Source organism: Dasypus novemcinctus, chromosome 24 (assembly GCF_030445035.2).
Source record: "Dasypus novemcinctus isolate mDasNov1 chromosome 24, mDasNov1.1.hap2, whole genome shotgun sequence".
In the NCBI taxonomy this organism is placed as follows: Eukaryota; Metazoa; Chordata; class Mammalia; order Cingulata; family Dasypodidae; genus Dasypus; species Dasypus novemcinctus.
The window spans coordinates 14,949,300-14,968,245 of record NC_080696.1 but is presented as its reverse complement, the minus strand read 5'-3'; the positions used below and the strand labels follow the sequence as shown (position 1 = coordinate 14,968,245).

The 18,946-nt window shown below is 41.7% G+C and overlaps 1 protein-coding gene and 1 non-coding gene across 18 annotated transcripts in view; one reads left to right on the top strand and one right to left on the bottom strand.

Annotated features, from left to right (window-relative positions):
- The window catches only part of KIF16B (kinesin family member 16B), a 321,124-nt gene that overhangs the window by 185,438 nt on the left and 116,740 nt on the right, over positions 1 to 18,946 (top strand). For 6 of the 17 annotated variants that reach the window (XM_058287589.2, XM_058287583.2, XM_058287586.2 and 3 more), the window contains exons 18-20: positions 14,384 to 14,419; positions 14,768 to 14,821; positions 16,198 to 17,556. In XM_058287589.2, coding sequence (XP_058143572.1) covers positions 14,384 to 14,419; positions 14,768 to 14,821; positions 16,198 to 17,556 — 1,449 coding nt within the window. The remainder of the gene's footprint in view (positions 1 to 14,383; positions 14,420 to 14,767; positions 14,822 to 16,197; positions 17,557 to 18,946) is intronic. The other 11 variants (XM_058287591.2, XM_058287585.2, XM_058287593.2 and 8 more) reach the window with 2 other exon arrangements.
- On the bottom strand, positions 11,397 to 11,527 carry LOC111761321 (small nucleolar RNA SNORA44). The gene has a single exon (XR_002794719.1). It is a non-coding gene; the product is annotated as a small nucleolar RNA SNORA44 (small nucleolar RNA).

The following is an 18,946-nucleotide window of genomic DNA, read 5'->3' as shown; positions in this document are numbered from 1 at the left end:
CTTCTACCCATGTAAGTTTATCCTCCTGGATCCAGCTTTAGGCTATGCTTACAGGAACTGGAGTCAAGGAGATCATGATGGCGGTCCACTTGAGAAGTGTGTCCTGCACATTGCGAAGGATTTATTAGGCATCTAATTAGTTCTTTGCTGAGCTGCAGTCTTAACTAGAATGTTGTGAAGTTAGGTCCAGCCATCCCCATGCTTGTTTTGGAATGTTCTGGATTATAAAGCTGGCAGGACCAAGTTTCAGAATGAAGAGTCCTGGGGTCTGGATGCAAAAAGCCAGAGGCACCAAGACCGTAGTGAGGGCTTCTCACTGGGTGACAACCATTATGTAAAAAGAAAGTGGCTTCATTTTTCTTCCTGTTTTCCTTCCCTTCTGTGTTTCTTCCTTATGTCCTCTCATCCTCCCTCCCTCCCTTCTTCCCCTAAACAGAAAGGATAAATACATCAAATTTGGGAGAAAGGTAAGAAGAGGTCAGTAGCAGGATGGAGTCTGTCATTGTTTGGAGCCTGAGCCCCACTGTAAACGACTGTGAGCTTCCAGAAAACAGCACAAAATCTAATTTGTTTTCTACTCAGTGCCCAGCTTAGTTCCTGGAATTTAATAGGCATCTAAGAATTATAAGCTAAGATGAATTCACGTTCCCCCTTAATTTGTACCAATGTAGAAGGGGCTTCAGATACAGAATCTGGTCATAGCTTGAGATCCTCTTGATTAGGTTCACAGCTGTCAGTGAGGTCACTGTCGCCACTGTATATATCCTGGGAGGAAAGATGACATTCCCTTGCAGACACAGACCCTGTTTGCTCTACTTTTCTCTCTCACTTTCTGGTATTTTGTAAATTGTTGTATCCTTTTTTTTCTTGTTGACCTTGAACATGGAAGTTTTAGACATGTAGTTGGCAACATTTATGTTGCTGGTAATTTGGTAGTTAGCTTATGTTTTAGTTGATGGTTATTTACTGTGTCTCCATAGGTTTATTTTATTGCGCTGCACCATTTTTCAAAAGTTTGGTTTGCTGCAAGGTTGGTTTCTTCCCCAGTTTTCGGTTTCAGTTGCCTTGTTCTTTTATGGACCATTTATTAACTTTACAGTTGCTATAGATTGCCTCAAATAGCTTGTTAAGTTACACAGTTTTGGGGAATTTGTGATGAAGGCAGCTGAAAGAAGTGGTCTTTATTCCCACCATTAACAGAGATTAGTGTTAATTGCTGACTTTTTTTTCTTTTTGTCCTTTAATATTATTCCCCTGTGAGCCACTTTAAATGATGAGCTCTCTGTGTTTCCCGTTTTCAATGATGGTGGAAAAAGGAGCTGATACATTCAAAGAGCCATCTGTTTTTATTGTTACTTTATATTTGCACTGTCTGGATAGTGAGATGTATCCATGCTTTCCCTTTTTATAATTGAATAGTCTCAAGATGAATTATCAAAATCAACTGAGCAAATAAGACTTTTCCTGGTGAGATGATGAATGATAATAATGGGCAAGAGTGGAAGCCAGCACATTTCCCCTAACTCATTCCTGTATGAATGAATGATATTCTTCTGAAGTAATATATTGTATTAATATTATGTTAATATTAATTAATATTAATAGAGTATATTTTCTCTAGCTCTCTGTAATTTAAATCACTTGATTAGAAGTTGTTATTGATCCAGTCAGGGGTTCCATTTGTGCGTATCTGTTCTTGCTTCCAGGTCTTTGCATGTGCTATTCCACGTGGAACACTTGTTTGTGTGTCCATCAGCTCTTCACATGGCTAAATCCTACATGATCTTTAAGCCCTTGGTTTAAGTGTCATTTCCTCAAAGAGGTCTTCTCAACCCCCAATACAAATTTCTTCTCTTTGGCTCTTCCCTCATAGCACCCTACACTCTCCTCAGTAGCACTCTAAATCATTGGTAATTGTGTTTATTGGTGCTTCTATTTGTCTGACTCTCTGTCTCTACTTTTTCATGGTAAGTGACAGGATCTGATTTTCTCAATACTATATTCCCCTCTAAGTATATAGTAGGTATTTGAGAAATAATTGTTGATTGAATTACATCCTCTTCTCTAATCCAGACTATAAATTTAATCTGGAACAGCTATTTCCCAACTCAGTAATATGACATGTTTCACTGCTACTAGCACTGTCCATATCCTGTGACCTAATAAGGTTAATCATCATCGTTGTTGGAAATAAATGGAAATGAATCACGGATTGTCAGGAAAGAGAGAAACTAAAAGGGTGCTATAATCAGACCAGATTAAAAAATTAAATAAAAATCAGGTTAATAACTTTCTCATTAATAATGAAATGGCTCTTGTAAAAAGTAAAATATTTGAAGTGAATACTCAGAAGCATTCATAGTCCTTCTATCAAGACATGATTGGGGTGGCGGACTTGGCCCAGTGGTTAGGGCGTCCGTCTACAACATGGGAGGTCCGCGGTTCAAACCCCAGGCCTCCTTGACCTGTGTGGAGCTGGCCCATGCGCAATGATGATACACGCAAGGAGTGCCCTGCCATGCAGGGGTGTCCCCCGCGTAGGGGAGCCCCATGCACAAGGAGTGCGCCCCATAAGGAGAGCCGCCCAGCGGGAAAGGAAGTACAGCCTGCCCAGGAATGGTGCTGCACACACGGAGAACTGACACAACAAGATGATGCAACAGAAAGAAACACAGATTCCTATGCCGCTGACAACAACAGAAGCAGACAAAGAAGATGACACAGCAAATAGACACAGAGAACAGAAACTGGGGTCGGGGGAAAAGGGGGGGAAGGGGAGAGAAAGAAATAAATAAATCTTAAAAAAAAAAAGACATGATTGGTTTACATTTATAATATTTGCTTGTATTTCAAAGTATACACTTAATTTTACATCACATTGTAATTCTGCATTATATAAAGTATTTTAAAAACACAAAATTGTCAGTCCAGAGATTCAAATCCCCTAAATATATCTTAAACTCCAACACTAACTGCACCTCCAGCACATTAGCATGAAAGTCTTATGAAGAGAGATCCCATCTGAGTCCAGATTCATCACACATAAACACCATTTCCAAAGAGGGGCCCTCTGACCTAGTAGTTGGGGGAGAGTATGGGCCATGATGTGGACCACTGACCATGAGGTGCAGAGGTGCCCAAAGATGTACTTACCAAATGCAATGGATGTGTCATGATGATGGAAACGAGTGTTGCTGGGGGGGGAGAGGTGGGGTGGGGAGGTGGGATTGAATGGGACCTCATATATATATTTTTTATGTAATATTATTACAAAGTCAATAAAATAAAAAAAAGAAAAAAGAAAAAAAACACAAAATTAAAATAATTCTAGGTATACAGTTCTATATTCTGCTTTTTCTCCTTAATCTTATATTGTGACCTTTTCCCAGGACATTGGATATGATTCTTCCTTCTGTGTTTATATCATAATTTATTTAATTCTTGCCTAGTCATAATGACAGTTGGAACTATTTTCTTTTTTTATGTGAATTATAGTTCACTTTGCAATTAATTCTTTGCTCACTTTATTTATTTATTTTTTAAAAGATTTATTTATTTATTTAATTCCCCCCCTCCCCCGGTTGTCTGTTCTCTGTGTCTATTTGCTGCATCTTGTTTCTTTGTCCGCTTCTGTTGTCGTCAGCGGCACGGGAAGTGTGGGTGGCGCCATTCCTGGGCAGGCTGCACTTTCTGTCGCGCTGGGCGGCTCTCCTTACGGGGCGGGCGCACTCCTTGCGTGTGGGACTCCCCTACGCGGGGGACACCCCTGCGTGGCATGGCACTCCTTGTGCGCATCAGCACTGCGCATGGGCCAGCTCCACACAGGTCAAGGAGGCCCGGGGTTTGAACCGCAGACCTCCCATGTAGTAGACGGACGCCCTAACCACTAGGCCAAGTCCGTTTCCCTGCTCACTTTATTTTGTCACCTAAATCCATACCCAGAATTCCTTATTTGATAGTAGTTGCTGCTTATATTCATGCAACAAAGGGAGGAATGAAGAGGGTCATGTCTGGGAGAGAAATTAGGAAAGGAAGAAATAGGTCTTTGGGTTGGAGACCCAGAAAAGAAAAGGAAGGGCAAAGGAGACCTGTGAGGGGGGCAGACAGGCCAACAACAGGGCAGAGGTGGTGCTTCCGGAGACTCTACACATGTCCAGTCTGTGATAAAAGAAGTGCTCAATTCCAACCGTGCCTGTCTAGGCATTTAGCATCTTGTCTTTTTTTGTATCAAAATCATACAGATGTGTAAAGCTGACTTGTAAAGTTCTTCACGCAAACGATATATTGTCATGACAGAGAAACTGGTGTGTCTTAAGTCTTTTTCATATCTTCACATTTCCCTTCTCTGCTCTCTTTCTCCTCTCTGCTCACAAATGTGCACAGCTTTTCTTAAACTAATCTCGTCCTTTGCCCTTGGACGACCCAGCATAGCTCCTGCCAAATTGTTTTATCATAACCATCTCCCATGTACATTTCTAATCATATGTGTTTGCTTACAAAAATCCTGGTGCATCTGTATTATAGAATTTCATGATATTAAACTGTGTTGCAGAATAAGTTAATAATTTTGGAACTTATTGAAGGTATATAATTAAGAGAAAAAGATGACAAAATAGACTCTACTATAGACTCTCATCTGTGTGTGTGCATTTCTGCAAAGACTACAGACTGTATAACCAAGATGTAGTAGGTATGGTGTTGGACTGTGGCTTACTTGTTTGCATTTTCTAAATTTGCTTCAGTGAATTAGTTTCATCATGAGGGGGTGAAGAATGCCAAAAGTTATTTCTTAAGGCAGAGAGAGACCTGCATTGGCTGACACTATTTCCTACTCACCCAGGTATTCTTGACTCCATGTCATTGAGTTTCTGGCTCCAAATCTCAGGTCTGTCACTGGTTGAACACCTATGGGCCTTGCTTAAGCTATTCAGGACACAGAGTCAGCTAAGTCAGTTTTCTCTTCTCAGTGATTGATAGAGGAGATCACCCTCACCCTCCATTCCCCACTGACCTGGAAAGCCCTGGAAGGTCTTGCTCCTGGTGCCCTCTCTCGCTGTACTGGCTTTTATACCATCACTTCCCCCTGGGTTAGTCTGCTCCTGCCACAGTGGATGTGCCGTGCTTCCCGCGGGCCACTCCCATCATTGGGTCCTTGGCCTTGCTCTTCCCTTGTGTTGGCACAAACAGATGAATCCTCATGGTCACTTCTTTCCTTCCAGTCCCTCTTAAATGTCCCCTGCTCTCTCCATCCTCTTTCCCAACTTTGTTTTCTCAACACTTGCCACATACATTTGTTATTTATTAGTAGCTGCCCCTTCACTGGAAAGGAAGGCTTATGAGAACAGGGACTGGTTTTCTTTGCTGAATCCACAGTGCTGAGGGCAATGCCTGGTTCATGGGAAGCATGTTGACAAATGAACTAGTGGATAAGTAAACACCAGTTCCTGATGCTCGCACTCACTGCCACAATAGAAGACTTCACAGGGCAGTGAAAGGAGAGGCTGCCCAGGAGGGTGCTCTGGAGAGTGTCAGGTGGACCTTTCACCTTTTGGCCAGTCTAACTTCCTGGTTTTATCTCTCACTACTTCCCTTGACTTATTCTAAGTGACAGCCCACCTGAGCCTCTTTACTGTTTGCTTTGCTTACCTCTCATTTTTCTTCCATCCCCTGGTGTTTCTTCAAGTGGATTTGCTCCTATTCACTGCTCTGTGCCCTTCATAATTTTGCCCATTCTTCCAGGCCCAGTTCAGATCAGACCTCCTGTGTGAGGGCCCCCCCCCCCATGACTGCAGCTGTAAAAAAGCTGCCTCCACCCCATCTCCTGTTAAATGTGGAACTTTCTTATTGGGCTCATCTCTTTCTATGTGATTGCATGTTTTCTTTCACTTACAGTCCACTCTTAAGATTCAAAGACATGTTACCCCTTCAGTATTCTCCAGTAAGTCTAATATATTGCCTTGCGCGTTGCATGGGCTTGATAAAGGTGTCTTGGAAATGTGGGATGCATGGCTGAGTGAAGTGGCTGACAGATTATCTGTAGTACAATATTCTTTGGCTAACATGGACAGGAACATTTTGGAATGATGAATCATTTTTAACCTTTGGAAGACTGTTTCCAGGGTTAAAAAGGCACCAGAGTTTGGTTGAAGAAGTAAGATAGAATTCCAGGGTCAAAGTAAGAACAGGTGAAGGGTAAGTGGATGTGGCTCAACTGATAGAGCGTCTGCCTACTACATAGGAAGTCCAGAGTTCGAACCCAGGGCCTCCTGGCCTGTGTGGTGAGCTGGCCCACATGCAGTGCTGCCGCATGCAAGGAGTGCTGTGCCACGCAGGGGTGTCCCCTGTGTGGGGTGCCCCACAGGCAAGGAGTGTGCCGCACAAGGAGAGCTGTCCTGCGTGAAAAGTGCAGCCTGCCCACACACAGAGAGCTGATGCAGCAAGATGACGCAAGAAAAAGAGACACAGATTCCCATGCCACCTCAAGAGAATACAAGTGAACACAGAAGAACACACAGCAAATGGACACAAGAAGGTAGACAACAGGGTGGGGGGATGGGGCAAGGGGAGAGAAATAAATAAAATAAATCTTAAAAAAAAAAACTTGAAGAGTAGAAAGGTTCCTTGGAAAATTTTCATTGAGCACTTTCATTGAGTCTGAGACCAGAGATTTGAATGTTCATTAGAAAAGCAGTCCCAGAGTACTATGGATATTTATGTTACTTTTACCTAAGAGAGATTTAATTTCACAACCTTCTGGAGGAAATTACTTTATGTGGCTTCTTCCCCCCCCCCCCCGACCCATCTTGATACATAAATCTTGAATTGCAGTTGCATGTGAGTCAGCCTACTTTAGGATAATCTGACATATTCCATGATGATTTGAAAAAAGGGTGGAGCCTTAGAAATTCCAACTTTCTCTGCAAAGCAGCAATTCTTAGCTCTTAAATGAAAGTTTCCATGAGAGCAGATGTATCCAAGAAAGACCGCAAGACCTTTCCATGAGGAAATGGAGACTGGTTTCATGGTCTGGTTTTTCCTTTTTTTAGTTTCTCTGTGTTTACCATGGGTGAATGTTTGGTTCTTGTTCAGCCTTTGAAGAGCTCTAGAATTTCAGGAATCTCAAGGTCAGGGAGAAGATTGCATAGTACCTGAACAAACCTTCGCACCCAAATCCAAACTTTCTCTGTTGTCTTTAAGAGTCCTACTTTCTCCTTAGGTTTTTCTCATTTGTATGTGATTTAAAACTGACTGAAAGTTCCTGAGGAGCGATGGGGTGTTGGAGGTCAGTTATTCCGGTCTAAACTATTACAGAACCCTTTGTGCTTAATCTGGACCCTTTTGAAGGGTTGAAGAAAGGTGACCCATCTTCTGCTGAGTTCTAGTCTTTTTCTAACTCCTTCCCATCTATCTCATTCCAGAATCTAGACTGAGGGATACAACTCAGTATTTCAGGCAACAGGCTTGGGCTGCTTTCAAAGACAATATATGCTTCACTAGAACCAGCTACATAGTTTGTGGGGCAAGATGAAAAGAGATGTTTCTTGTTAAAATTTTTTTTGGAATTTCAAGATGACAACATTAAGTTCAGGGCCTTTTAACCACAAGTAAGTCGCACACCCCTGAAGTCATTCCTGTTTGTGACTGTCACCTAAAAGTCACTTAGGAAACATCCAGACATACCCATTGACTAAGAATTTCTCCCATACCTGATCATATACCTCCTAAGATAATATAGTAAAATAGCCATTTGGGAGACTGTCCCAGTATGACTGCCTCAGCTTCAGCCACCTCCATTTCCCAACAAATGGTGGCCTGGAGTTCAGCTTCTGTTCACCTCCCTGTCCACTCCCCACTAGAAGTGCCTGTTGGAGGTTGACTGGACTTGAGTAATCATTTTTCTTCATTTAGAAAATAAAATTACACCGGGCATACAAAACTAAATCACCACTGGAAGAATATAAGGATGTGGATATTTAGGTTTCGGTTCATTTAAATTTCCTTCCTCCCTTCTTTCCTTATTCCCTTCCTCCTTCCCTCCCTTCTCGCTCTCTCTCTTTCTTTCATAATCACAGTCTCATGTTCAGTGTAGTGGTGCAAGCTGAGAAATTCCCACCCCCTCACTTTCTCATGGCTGATGATAACAGGAATGTAAATTGCAAGATGTGTGGTTATAGGTAAAATGCTAGATGTCTTTTTATGCAAAAAAAAAAAAAGACTGTTTCTGATAAAAATAGGTTTATGCTGTGCTTTATTGGACCTAACACAGTATGTGCACTTAAATGTCATTTGAAAATGCTAAAAACAGCTGCAAAATTTATATCCTTTTGTGGTTTTCCTTTTAATTATAACGTTTGAGAAATTAGCATTAGGGCTAAGATAATTCCTGTAAACTAGGATAGTGAATTACACTTATTTAAAATGAAGCCACATTAAAATACAATTATATTTGACATTCTTATCTTGATGTTGGCATACTCACATTCATGTATTACAATCTACTGAAGTTTTCTATTTGGAAACTTCATTGATAATGAAAAGAGGTGCATTTTAAAATATGATTAGTAATTACATAATCCTTAAAACAAGTATGCAGTATCAACAGTAGCTCTTACCACCTCACATTTTAATATATAGTCTCTAACTTTGGAATTATGACTCCTCAGACAGTTTGGAACTCTAAGTTAAGACTGAGTATCTTTATGATCCTTTTTTCTTGATACATATAGTTACTCTTATTTTTGAGGAAATGGGAATTGTTATTTACCAAAGGTATATTGCTTTCAGTAGAAAATAATAATTTTCTTATTTAGTAACAGACCACAGAAATGATGTCACACCTCTTCATTAAGTATTAAAATTGGAGTCTTTCTCTGATTTATTGGCCCAAAACGTACATTTCAATAGATGCTACTCCTCAGGACAAACCAGAGTTGTGGTCCCTTGCTCCTGAGGTTGACTGCTGCCATCGATCCTTCCCTTTCCCCATCCAAATCCAGTGTTCTAAAATGAAAACTTCTCTAGAGGAAGAGCCAGTTATTTCATCATCCCAGACTCTTAGGTCCTCTCCTAACTGCTTTGAGACTCTCCATCCTCTGCCCTAGGTAAGTGCTCCCGATCCCTCAGGCTTTTGGCATCTGGCTGGCCTACTCTTTGCCTCTCCATATAGTTATCATCTTCTTGCCTTCCAGTCATTTCCTTCAGAGCATTTGGCTCACCGTCTTCCTAAGTCCTCCTGTGACACTGGGTGGTTCCATGTGGACAACTCATCCTACAATCGAGTTACTTAAGTAGTACCCACTTCTTCAGCCTGGAGACTTCTTTGATACTTTTTCCTGTAAGCCTTGTCTTCCCCCACTTATTTCCCTATTCACTAAGTCCCCATCCCCATCCTCTTCCCAGCATCCTTAGATGAGCCCCAACAGTGGAGCCATTGAACTCTCCCCTTGCCCTGTACCTAAACTGGGTCATTTCAGCTCAGTGCTATGAAAGAAAAACACTAAGGTCCATATCTCTGTACAAGTAATGGTCTCTAAGCTTGAGTGATGCCCAGCCATCTTTTCTGGGTTTGTTTTTGTAGTCAGTTATCTTGCCCACTGGCTCCATTACCTATTATAAATCATGTCATTATTCCTTTTACCACTAACACCACTACTATTCCTCCTCACTCTTTTCAGAAGACCTTGGTTCGACCTCACAGAATACCAAAGTCCTAGAAGAACAATCCCTTCAACTTTCTTCCACCAAAGCTAAAAGTGTGTCTGCTTCACATTCATCTCTTCCTGCTTCGTTCTTGTCCCAATGGCAGAACTGCTCATTTCCTTTTCTGATGGTATTTTCCCTGACCTGTGCCATGGATCCTATAGCATTAACAAGCCAATCATTATGAACTAAGTGCTTAATGTGTACTCTCACTGGCTCCTGTTACCCACTGAAGACTAGGATTATTTTTCAGTCTGTTTTCAGGTGAGGAAACTGAGGCTTAGAGCAACTAGGAGATTTTCCCACGGTCATCTAAGAGCTAAGATTTGATCTTGGGTAGACTGATGCCAGAACCTTTGCTCATAGCCATTGATTGTTCTACCCTTTTCTTTTCTGCCTGATCAGGGACCTCTGTCCATAATATTCCCAACTTCCCCCTAGTTTTTCCACCCTCTCTCTCCTAGCTTGTTTTTTTTTTTAACCTTGATTTAAATATGTTCAAGTATTTTCCATTGATCAAAATAAGCACCCATCCTCCTAAAACTACCACTGCTCCTCAAAATTAAAATCACACACTCACAGTCTCCACTTTCTTACTTCCCCTCAGTTTTGTCAGGCCACTGCAGTCTGACTTCTGCTCCATCCGTCAGATTCCAAGGTCAACAGTGACTTCCACATTGCCAAGTTCAGGGGGTTCTCCTTTGCCCCTATCTTACGTGACACTCTGAAGCATTTTGTACTACTGGTCCCTTCCTCTTTCTTGAAACACCCTTTTCCCTCTGCTTTCATTTGCCTACCCATTGTTGCTCTTCTGTCTGTGTCTCTAACTACCCATTCCTCTCCTTGGTTGAGGCCCCATCCTTCTCTGCCAGTCACTACAGTGTCCATGGTCTTTTAGACTTGGCACTAGGTCATGCCATATATGTGTCCTGGCTAATCTCATCCACTCTTGTGGCTTCAATTCCTGTCTAGATAACGATGAACCCCAAGTCTAGGTCTACATCCATGATAAAGCCCTGGGCTCCAGATTGTTGTATCCTGCTGCCTGTGGGACATCTCAGTTTGGATGTCCCTTGGGAATCATTGACATCATGGATAGAGAAGAGGTTAAAATTGTGTTTCTGTTGTTTACCAGTGAAGTGGCCATTTCTCATGTGTGAAATGGGGATGATGATAGCACCCCCTCACAGGGTCATAGTGTGAGTTAAGTGCAGAGTACTCAGAGCAGCATCAGGTAGAGAGTGGCCCTTCAGTGGATGTTAGCATCACTGGATGCTGACTACGGCCCTCGCTGCCACCTCCATGAGAACCAACACTGCTACTTTTCCCTTTCCTCAGCTGCCTCCTTCTCCACTGCTATTTCTTTTTTTTTTTTTTCCATAGACTAAATCTTTTATTGGTTACCAATGTATCAGACACAAGGGATATAAGCACTAAACAAAAAGCAGAGGACTCTCCTTGCTGTGTGCAGTTTCCACCTAATAACCAGGCAGGTGCTTTTTAGCCTGCCTCTTGCCACTGCTTCTCCCAGCTCTAGGTCCACAATCAGATGAGGATGGCTTTCTAGGTATCACAGACCTACTCCAGCAACAAGCTGACATCTTCAGGCTTGTTAACACCGTTTGAAAACTCAGGGGTAACCTGAAGAATAAATGGAAACACCTGGCCTTGGGTCCCTCCGAGCCCAGGTCCTCAGACATTACAGGAAAGTCGAGTGGCAGCTGCAGGTGCTCTGCTGACCTGGGTTGCCAAAGTCTCTCCTAGTTGCCCTCGGATGCAGTTGGAGATCCCTCGGCCGCAAGCAGCCGGAGACCTTGGGAATATGCTGCACTGCTACTTCTTATCTCTGGGGATTGTAGCAATGAGAGGTGACCCTTGAGCACCTAATGTGTGCAGGCACTGTGCAGGTATCTTACATGTATTATCTCACTTGTTCCTGGCTACAACCTTTTCAGGGAGGGGCTATTATTATCTTCAGTTTCTGTGAGAACAAAGCATCCAAAGTTAAATGACACATGCCTGGTCTCACCACCACTAGGATTTGTATTCAGATATGTTGACCTCTTGGCTCTTCCTCTAGGCAGTTATGTTCTGCCTTCCCAGCACCTGTATAACCTATCCAGAAAGCCGAGGGTTAGCTTTAACTCTTCCTTTCTCCTCACCACCCCCACCAAAATTCAACCAATTACCAACTTCCATCAACTCAACCTCCTGAATATCAGTAGATACCTTCATTTCTCAACCCCAGTTGTGGTAAGTCCTGCCTCTATTTAAGTGACTACACCAGCTTCCCAATTTGTCTCCTGGCTTCCCATCTTGCCCCTTCCCCATCCATTCTCTCTAACACATCAAGGCCACGTCTGTTTGTTTGTTTTCTCTCTATTTATTTATTTTTAAATGTTACATTAAAAAAATATAAGAGGTCTCCAGATAGCCCCCACCCCCCTCAACCTACTCCTCCCACATCAACAACCTCTTTCATCATCATGGGACATTCATAGCATTTGGTGAATACATTTTGGAGCACTGTTGCACCACATGGATAATGGTTTACATTGTAGTTTACACTCTCCCCCATTCCCAGGACATACAATGTCCAGCATCTGTCCCTGCAATACATGGCTCCTCTTTCTTTAGGATCAAGTCCAGTGTCCTTAACTTAACTTCCAAGGCCTTTCACTCTCTGGCTTCTGTTGTCCTCTTGAGTTTCATGCCTTGCTACTCCTTTCCACCCTGCCCCCCCCCCCCCCCCACACACACATAGCAAACCAAGATTGGTTTTATTGAGATTCTCTGAATTGCTTTATCATGCAAGAGAAAGAATGGCACAGCTTAGATGTAAGTTCCCCCAGGGAGCTGGTGGTGATTCTAGGTACTTCAACTTCTGGGATAAGTACCCCTATGTGTAATATAGCTATGTGCCTTTCCTCAGACATGTCTTATGACACACTGGTAGGAACCCCTTGTCTTTTATTTGATTGTCACCTGTAGACTGGGAGCCTCACAGGGACAGGGACCCCATCTTCCCTACTGACCATGGAATACCCTGTGCCTAGAACAGTGCCTGGCACTAAGTAAGTGCTCGGTAAAGATGTCACATTAGAGGTGAAGATTTTAGGACTTAAGATTTTATGACCCCTTTGATGCCGTGCACTAGTTAGTGTCAGATGTGATTGGCAACATAGGTTTTGGTGCCAAACTTGAATTCAAGTTCACTTTCTGCTGCTTGACTACTTTCAGACTCAGTTTCCTCTTCTGAAAAATAGGCTTGATAAAAGCATCAAACCCCTAAGGCTGGGAGAACTCTTGTTCACAGAAGATAACCATTGAAAAAACACAACTTCATTAGGGAAATTCTCTGGTTTTATTAAGTATTTTATCCAGGGATTCTTTTTAATTATATAGCTATCTCTAGAGAGACTAAATTTGTACTGAATTCTGAAAACATGGCCTACGAAACTTTCCCAAGTTTCTGTTTATAGTTATAGAATAGAGAATAATCATATATTAACTCTTTGTCTACTTTGTGGAATGACATATAGACTGGACCTGATGACTGGCAAATACCTCTCATATCATATCTGTGTGACTAATTTCTTCTGGATGGCAAACCTGTGATAAGCTGCATATTATTTTCATTTGACAATAGGATACGTATAATCCTACACAAGTTTCAATGAGGGAATCAATATAATTATTGTATACCCACATTTGAGCATTGTTTATTAATCAAATTAGTAGACAGTATTTAGGAAGCAGACTGTGTTGGGTTCAAATCCTGGCTGGTGCCATCATATATTACCATAATGATCTTGGACAAATTGTTTAACATTTCTAAGATTTGAGTTCCTCATTTTGATAATGGAGATTCTATTTGGTCCCTTAAGGGTTTGCTGGGAGGACCAAGTAAGGTCACATATGGAAGTCACTTAGCATAGGTACTCGGTTCTGCTTTAAAGCTATCAGGCATATTACTCTCAACATTATCCCAAATTAAATTGGAAAAAGGTCTCCTCGAAGTGTTTGTTAGCGTATTTTAAAAGTAACTCTGTTGCCTGGATTTGCACTCACTACCAAAGCTAATGCTTTATAATAAATTTTTCTCTAGTTCAGCTTTTTAGCTATACTTACCAACTACCATAACATGAAGAGATGTATAAATTTAAGAATTTCAGTCCACGCTATTTAATAGCAATAGTGAAATCTTAACAATAATTAAATCTAATAGTTAAGAAAATAGCCACTTATGTTATCAATATTTTGGTACATTATTTTAAAATTCCCAATGACCTAGCTCCTTTTATTTTGCTGCCTCTGTGGTAAATCTGTTCCTAATCTATATGGTCCCCAAAAACTCCAGTTATCACGTAACTAGTAATTACAGGTGGCTCCTTAGGAACTTACATATAGTATCACTATCTGTAAAGTGGTGAAAATATTATTTTGATGACTGGTTATTGGTACTTGGTTACCATCAGTATTGTTACCATATGATGTGTGCAAACATAATAGGTTGTCTTTTTGGAGTGTTTGCTTCATGGAATTATCAAGAAATGTTATATTTATACAAAAGCCTTTTGGATGTGTACATGGCTGTTTGCTGTTAAGTACTTTACTGCTTTTCTCTTGATGTGTTCCCTGTTAATTCTTTTCTTAATGTCTGTGCTCTCTCTACCTTTCCCAGCAGTCTTTTCCCTATAAAAGGACCCATCTGTCTAAGGTAGAGATTCTCCATTTTCTGTACTTATCAATGACTAAACTGCATGGAGTAGACCTGCTTATCATTTAGAAGTCTTGTTTGAATCTGCTTTCTCAATGCAGTGGTGTTTTGTTTTTTTGTTTGTTTTTCCCTAAGTATGTTCTTTTAAGTCTCCATTCAGGCCCCAAAGGTATGTCTAGTTTCTAATCATAGTCCTGGAGCAAATAATGCAATTTAAAGCTTGCTAATCTGTGGTAATTAAAAATAATAATTGAAAAACTGACATTCTTCGTATGTCAATATATACAGGGAGTGAGAAAGAGTAAATCTCTTTCAGAAAAGTGACTTATCTTCATTTTATTTTATTAGACTTGAATTTGAGAGGCAGCAGCGTGAAGAACTTGAAAAATTAGAAAGTAAGCGGTAAGTCACATGGGGAAGGAGTTTTATCATTACTGTAATTTGTAGATTCCTGTAATGTCCTGGAATGAGTTTATCTGTGTCTGTTTCCATACCTGTCTCTTGTTCAAATTTTGTATTTACATTTCTCATGACTCTAGGCCACTTTTTGATAACTGATTGGTTTTACTTCATGTCTGAGTTTTTAAATAGTTCATCTTCAACTACATCTGAGAAAAGAGGAACAGAGTCAGTAGGCAAATTGTATACTTGCTTAAATTTAACACAAGGGTATAGTTTTTCTTTGCAATATCCCCTAAGTTTTTAAAAGGGCAAATGAATGACGGTTCCCTTCCTTCTGCCTTCCCCTTTTCAAACATTCTTCCTATGTCAATTGCTCATTTGTATTTCCCCTTGTATAATTTGCCTCTTCATATTCTTAGCTCAATTTTCTTTTTGTGTATGTGTGTTTAATTGATAGGGAGAGTTCTTTATATGTTCTGAATATAATTCTTTGAACCATAAGAAATACTGTAAGTATTTTCACCTACTTTCCTTTTTCCCTTTCTAGAAGCTGGAGTTTAGGAGTCATAAGTAAATTAGTTTAGTTTCCAGCATCATACAAGTTAGATCTTTAGTGATTTAAGAGATGGAGACCATATACTGATATTCTTACATGACTTGTGTTCTTGCTTTGGAAGCCATTCCAACCCTGAAGCACTGGTTTAGTACCCAGTCGGGATCATTTTCCCCCAAGTCAAAGTATAGCATGTAACCCCCCAAATCATGTATTTGAGTATTCTGATGAGACTCTGGTTGTTTTCAGTATTATGCATTAAGAACCGAGTATTTTGGGCCATTTGATGATCACTATCTGTCTTAAACTAGTGATTAAATGCTAAATAGTATGTAATTATTTGAGCTAGAATAATGACCTGTCGATTTTCTTGACTTTGACATATGACCCCAATAAGTTGAGAACAGTATAAGCATTTTTACTTAATGTCAGCTCATAACAGAACTTCTACTGAGTTTTAGTCATTGGATTGAATAAAATTATTCACATTTAAATTTAAATTGGTCATGGTTCTTTTTCTTTGAGCTCAGGGGACCTCTTAAATTATATCGTGCATACCATTATGATTATAGTTTCTACAAAGAAATTATATCAGAGGCTACTACAGGAGACAAGGAAAATGGTATGTTGGACAGTGAAAGACTGAAAAAAAAATCAGACAACATGCTGTTCAAATTAAAAGGAGAGCATTTCCCTTCTTTTTAAATGAAGGGTTTGGCTTTATGTTAAATAATCATTTTCAGAACATTTCTGTTACGGAAAAGTTAGAGCAACACTGGAACATATTGATCACATAATGACCATTCAATGCTTTGCATTTCAGGAAGCTTATAGAAGAAATGGAGGAAAAGCAGAAATCTAACAAGGCTGAACTGGAGCGGATGCAGCAGGAGGTGGAGACACAGCGCAAGGAGACAGAAATTGTGCAGCTCCAGATCCGCAAACAGGAGGAGAACCTCAAACGCCGCAGTTTCCATATTGAAAGCAAGTTGAAGGATTTGCTTGCTGAGAAAGAGAAGTTTGAAGAGGAGAGACTGAGGGAGCAGCAGGAGATTGAGCTACAGAAGAAGAAGCAAGAGGAGGAGAGCTTCCTCCGTGTCAAAGAAGAGCTGCAGCGGCTCCAAGAGCTCAACAACAATGAGAAGGCCGAGAAGATTCAGATATTTCGAGAACTGGACAGGCTCAAAAAGGAAAAAGACGAACAGTATGCCAAACTTGAGATGGAAAAGAAGAGACTGGAGGAGCAAGAGAAGGAACAGGTCATGCTTGTGGCCCACCTGGAAGAGCAGCTCCGAGAGAAGCAAGAGATGATCCAGCTCCTCCGGCGAGGCGAGGTCCAGCGCGTGGAGGAAGAGAGGAGGGATCTGGAGGACATCAGGGAGTCCCTTCTGCGGGTTAAGGAAGCAAGGGCTGAAGGGGATGATGATGGAAGGGAATTAGAAAAGGCCCAACTGAATTTCCTAGAGTTCAAGAGAAGGCAGTTTGTCAAGCTGGTGAACTTGGAGCAGGACCTGGTTCAGCAGAAAGACCTCCTGAAAAAAGAGGTCAAAGAAGAACAGGAAATCCTAGAGCGTTTAAAGTGGGAAACTGTAGACGAATTTAGTTTGCTCGAAAAAAATGATGGTAGTGTCACAAATGTCACCCAGGTGGCAAAAGATTTAGAGAAAATGAAGCCAGCAGAGTACAGACTGCAATATAAAGAACGCCAGCTACGGTACCTCCTGCAGAATCATTTGCCGACTTTGTTGGAAGAAAAGCAGAGAGCATTTGAAATCCTTGACAGAGGCCCGCTCGGATTAGACAACACTCTCTATCAAGTAGAAAAAGAGATGGAAGAAAAGGAAGAACAGCTTGCACAGTACCAAGCCAATGCGAGCCAGCTGCAAAAGCTTCAAGCCACGTTTGAATTCACGGCCAACATTGCACGTCAGGAAGAGAAAGTGAGGAAAAAGGAAAAGGAGATTCTGGAGTCACGGGAGAAGCAGCAGAGGTTGGCTCTGGAGCAGGCCGTGGCCCAGCTGGAGAGGCGGCACTCTGCCCTGCAAAGGCGCTCCACGCTGGGCGTGGAGATCGAAGAGCAGAGGCAGAAACTTGCAACTCTGAACAGCAGCAGCAGTGAGGAGCTGGGACTCCGAGCCACCCTGGAAGCTGAGCAGGAGGCCCTCGAGAAGGACCGGGAGAGGTGAGGTCAGAAAGGGAGCGCATGACACACAGTAGGTGCCACTGGCCTGCTTGTGTTCTACCCCTTATGGTGTGTCTCTCACTGTCTGTTTTTAATTAAAAGTAATTCCTTTAGCCTTTATATTCTGTAATATACAGGCAAACACTTATTTTTACCAGACCCGACAAAAATACCTCTAAACATCCTTTTATTTCTCCTTAAGATCCTTCTTTCAAAATTGTTGACTGAAAGTGGAACACACACGCACAAACATAAACAAAGCCATTGTTCATTAACCCACTGGCCTAGGACTGTGTGTGTTTTAATATTTTGATAAATGTACAAGATTGAGAAAACTTCAGCCTTGATTCCTATCTTCCTTTCTGCCTTCTTTCCCCTCCCTCTCTGCCTTTTTCGTCCATTCCCTTCCTCCTTCCTTCTTTTTTTCTTCCCTTTCTTCTTTCCTCATCCCTATTTCAATCCCTGCCTCCTTCTCTTCCTTCTTTCTTCCTTCTTCCACCTTTTCCCTCCCTTCTTCCTTCTCCCTCTCCCTTTTCTTCACCTTCCCCTTTCCCTTGTTTTCCCTCTCCCCTTTCCTTCCCTCCCTCACCTATGTCTTCATGTCTTCCCCATGGCCAGCCCTGATTTAATAAAGCACCACCAGTGAGTTCACGAATTGTATATAGTGTCCTGTTTTCCACACTTAGTAGGGAACACAATACTTTTGCCACCCCTCCTGATTCAAACAACCAACAAACCAAACAAACAGAACTCTCCAGATGATTCTGAACACAATGGTATATTCAACCACGTTTGGTGATGATTTTCAACATCTGGTATTATTTTTGGTGTTTTGAAAAATAAGAATGGGAAAGGTAAGGAAAGGCTATTTCTTTGTCTTTCTGCACCTGTTTGCTGTCATCATGCATATCAAGACAGTAGGCTCGCAAAACGAGTAAGTACATGAATTTGAGAGTTCATTCTCTGGTAGCCCAGCAGATGCCATGCCCAGACTCCCAGAAACATGGAAGGCGGTCGGGTTGCGGACAACACCTGATTTGGAGCCCTGCCATGGGTGTTCACACCCTGGCCCAGCCCCATCCTCTCAGCAGGCTTCAGGCTAGATGCTTCATCTTGGGACCTCTGTGTCCTCGCCTGGACAAGAAGGAGGGGGATCAGGGCTGTGCATTTGCTTTTAGCTCTAGACCCTTTGGCCAGTTGAGATCTTAACAGAAGCCTAGGTTGGAGGGCCTGCACCCTGCTTCCTCATTATTTCTCCCACCCACAGTGCCCTCTGAGGGGTCTTAACAGAACCCCAGATTAAAGGCCTCTAAGACCCCTGCCTGACATCCAGGCGGAGGCATGGAATCAAGTCCTTATGACAAGGCAACAGCTACTCTGCAGATTGCTG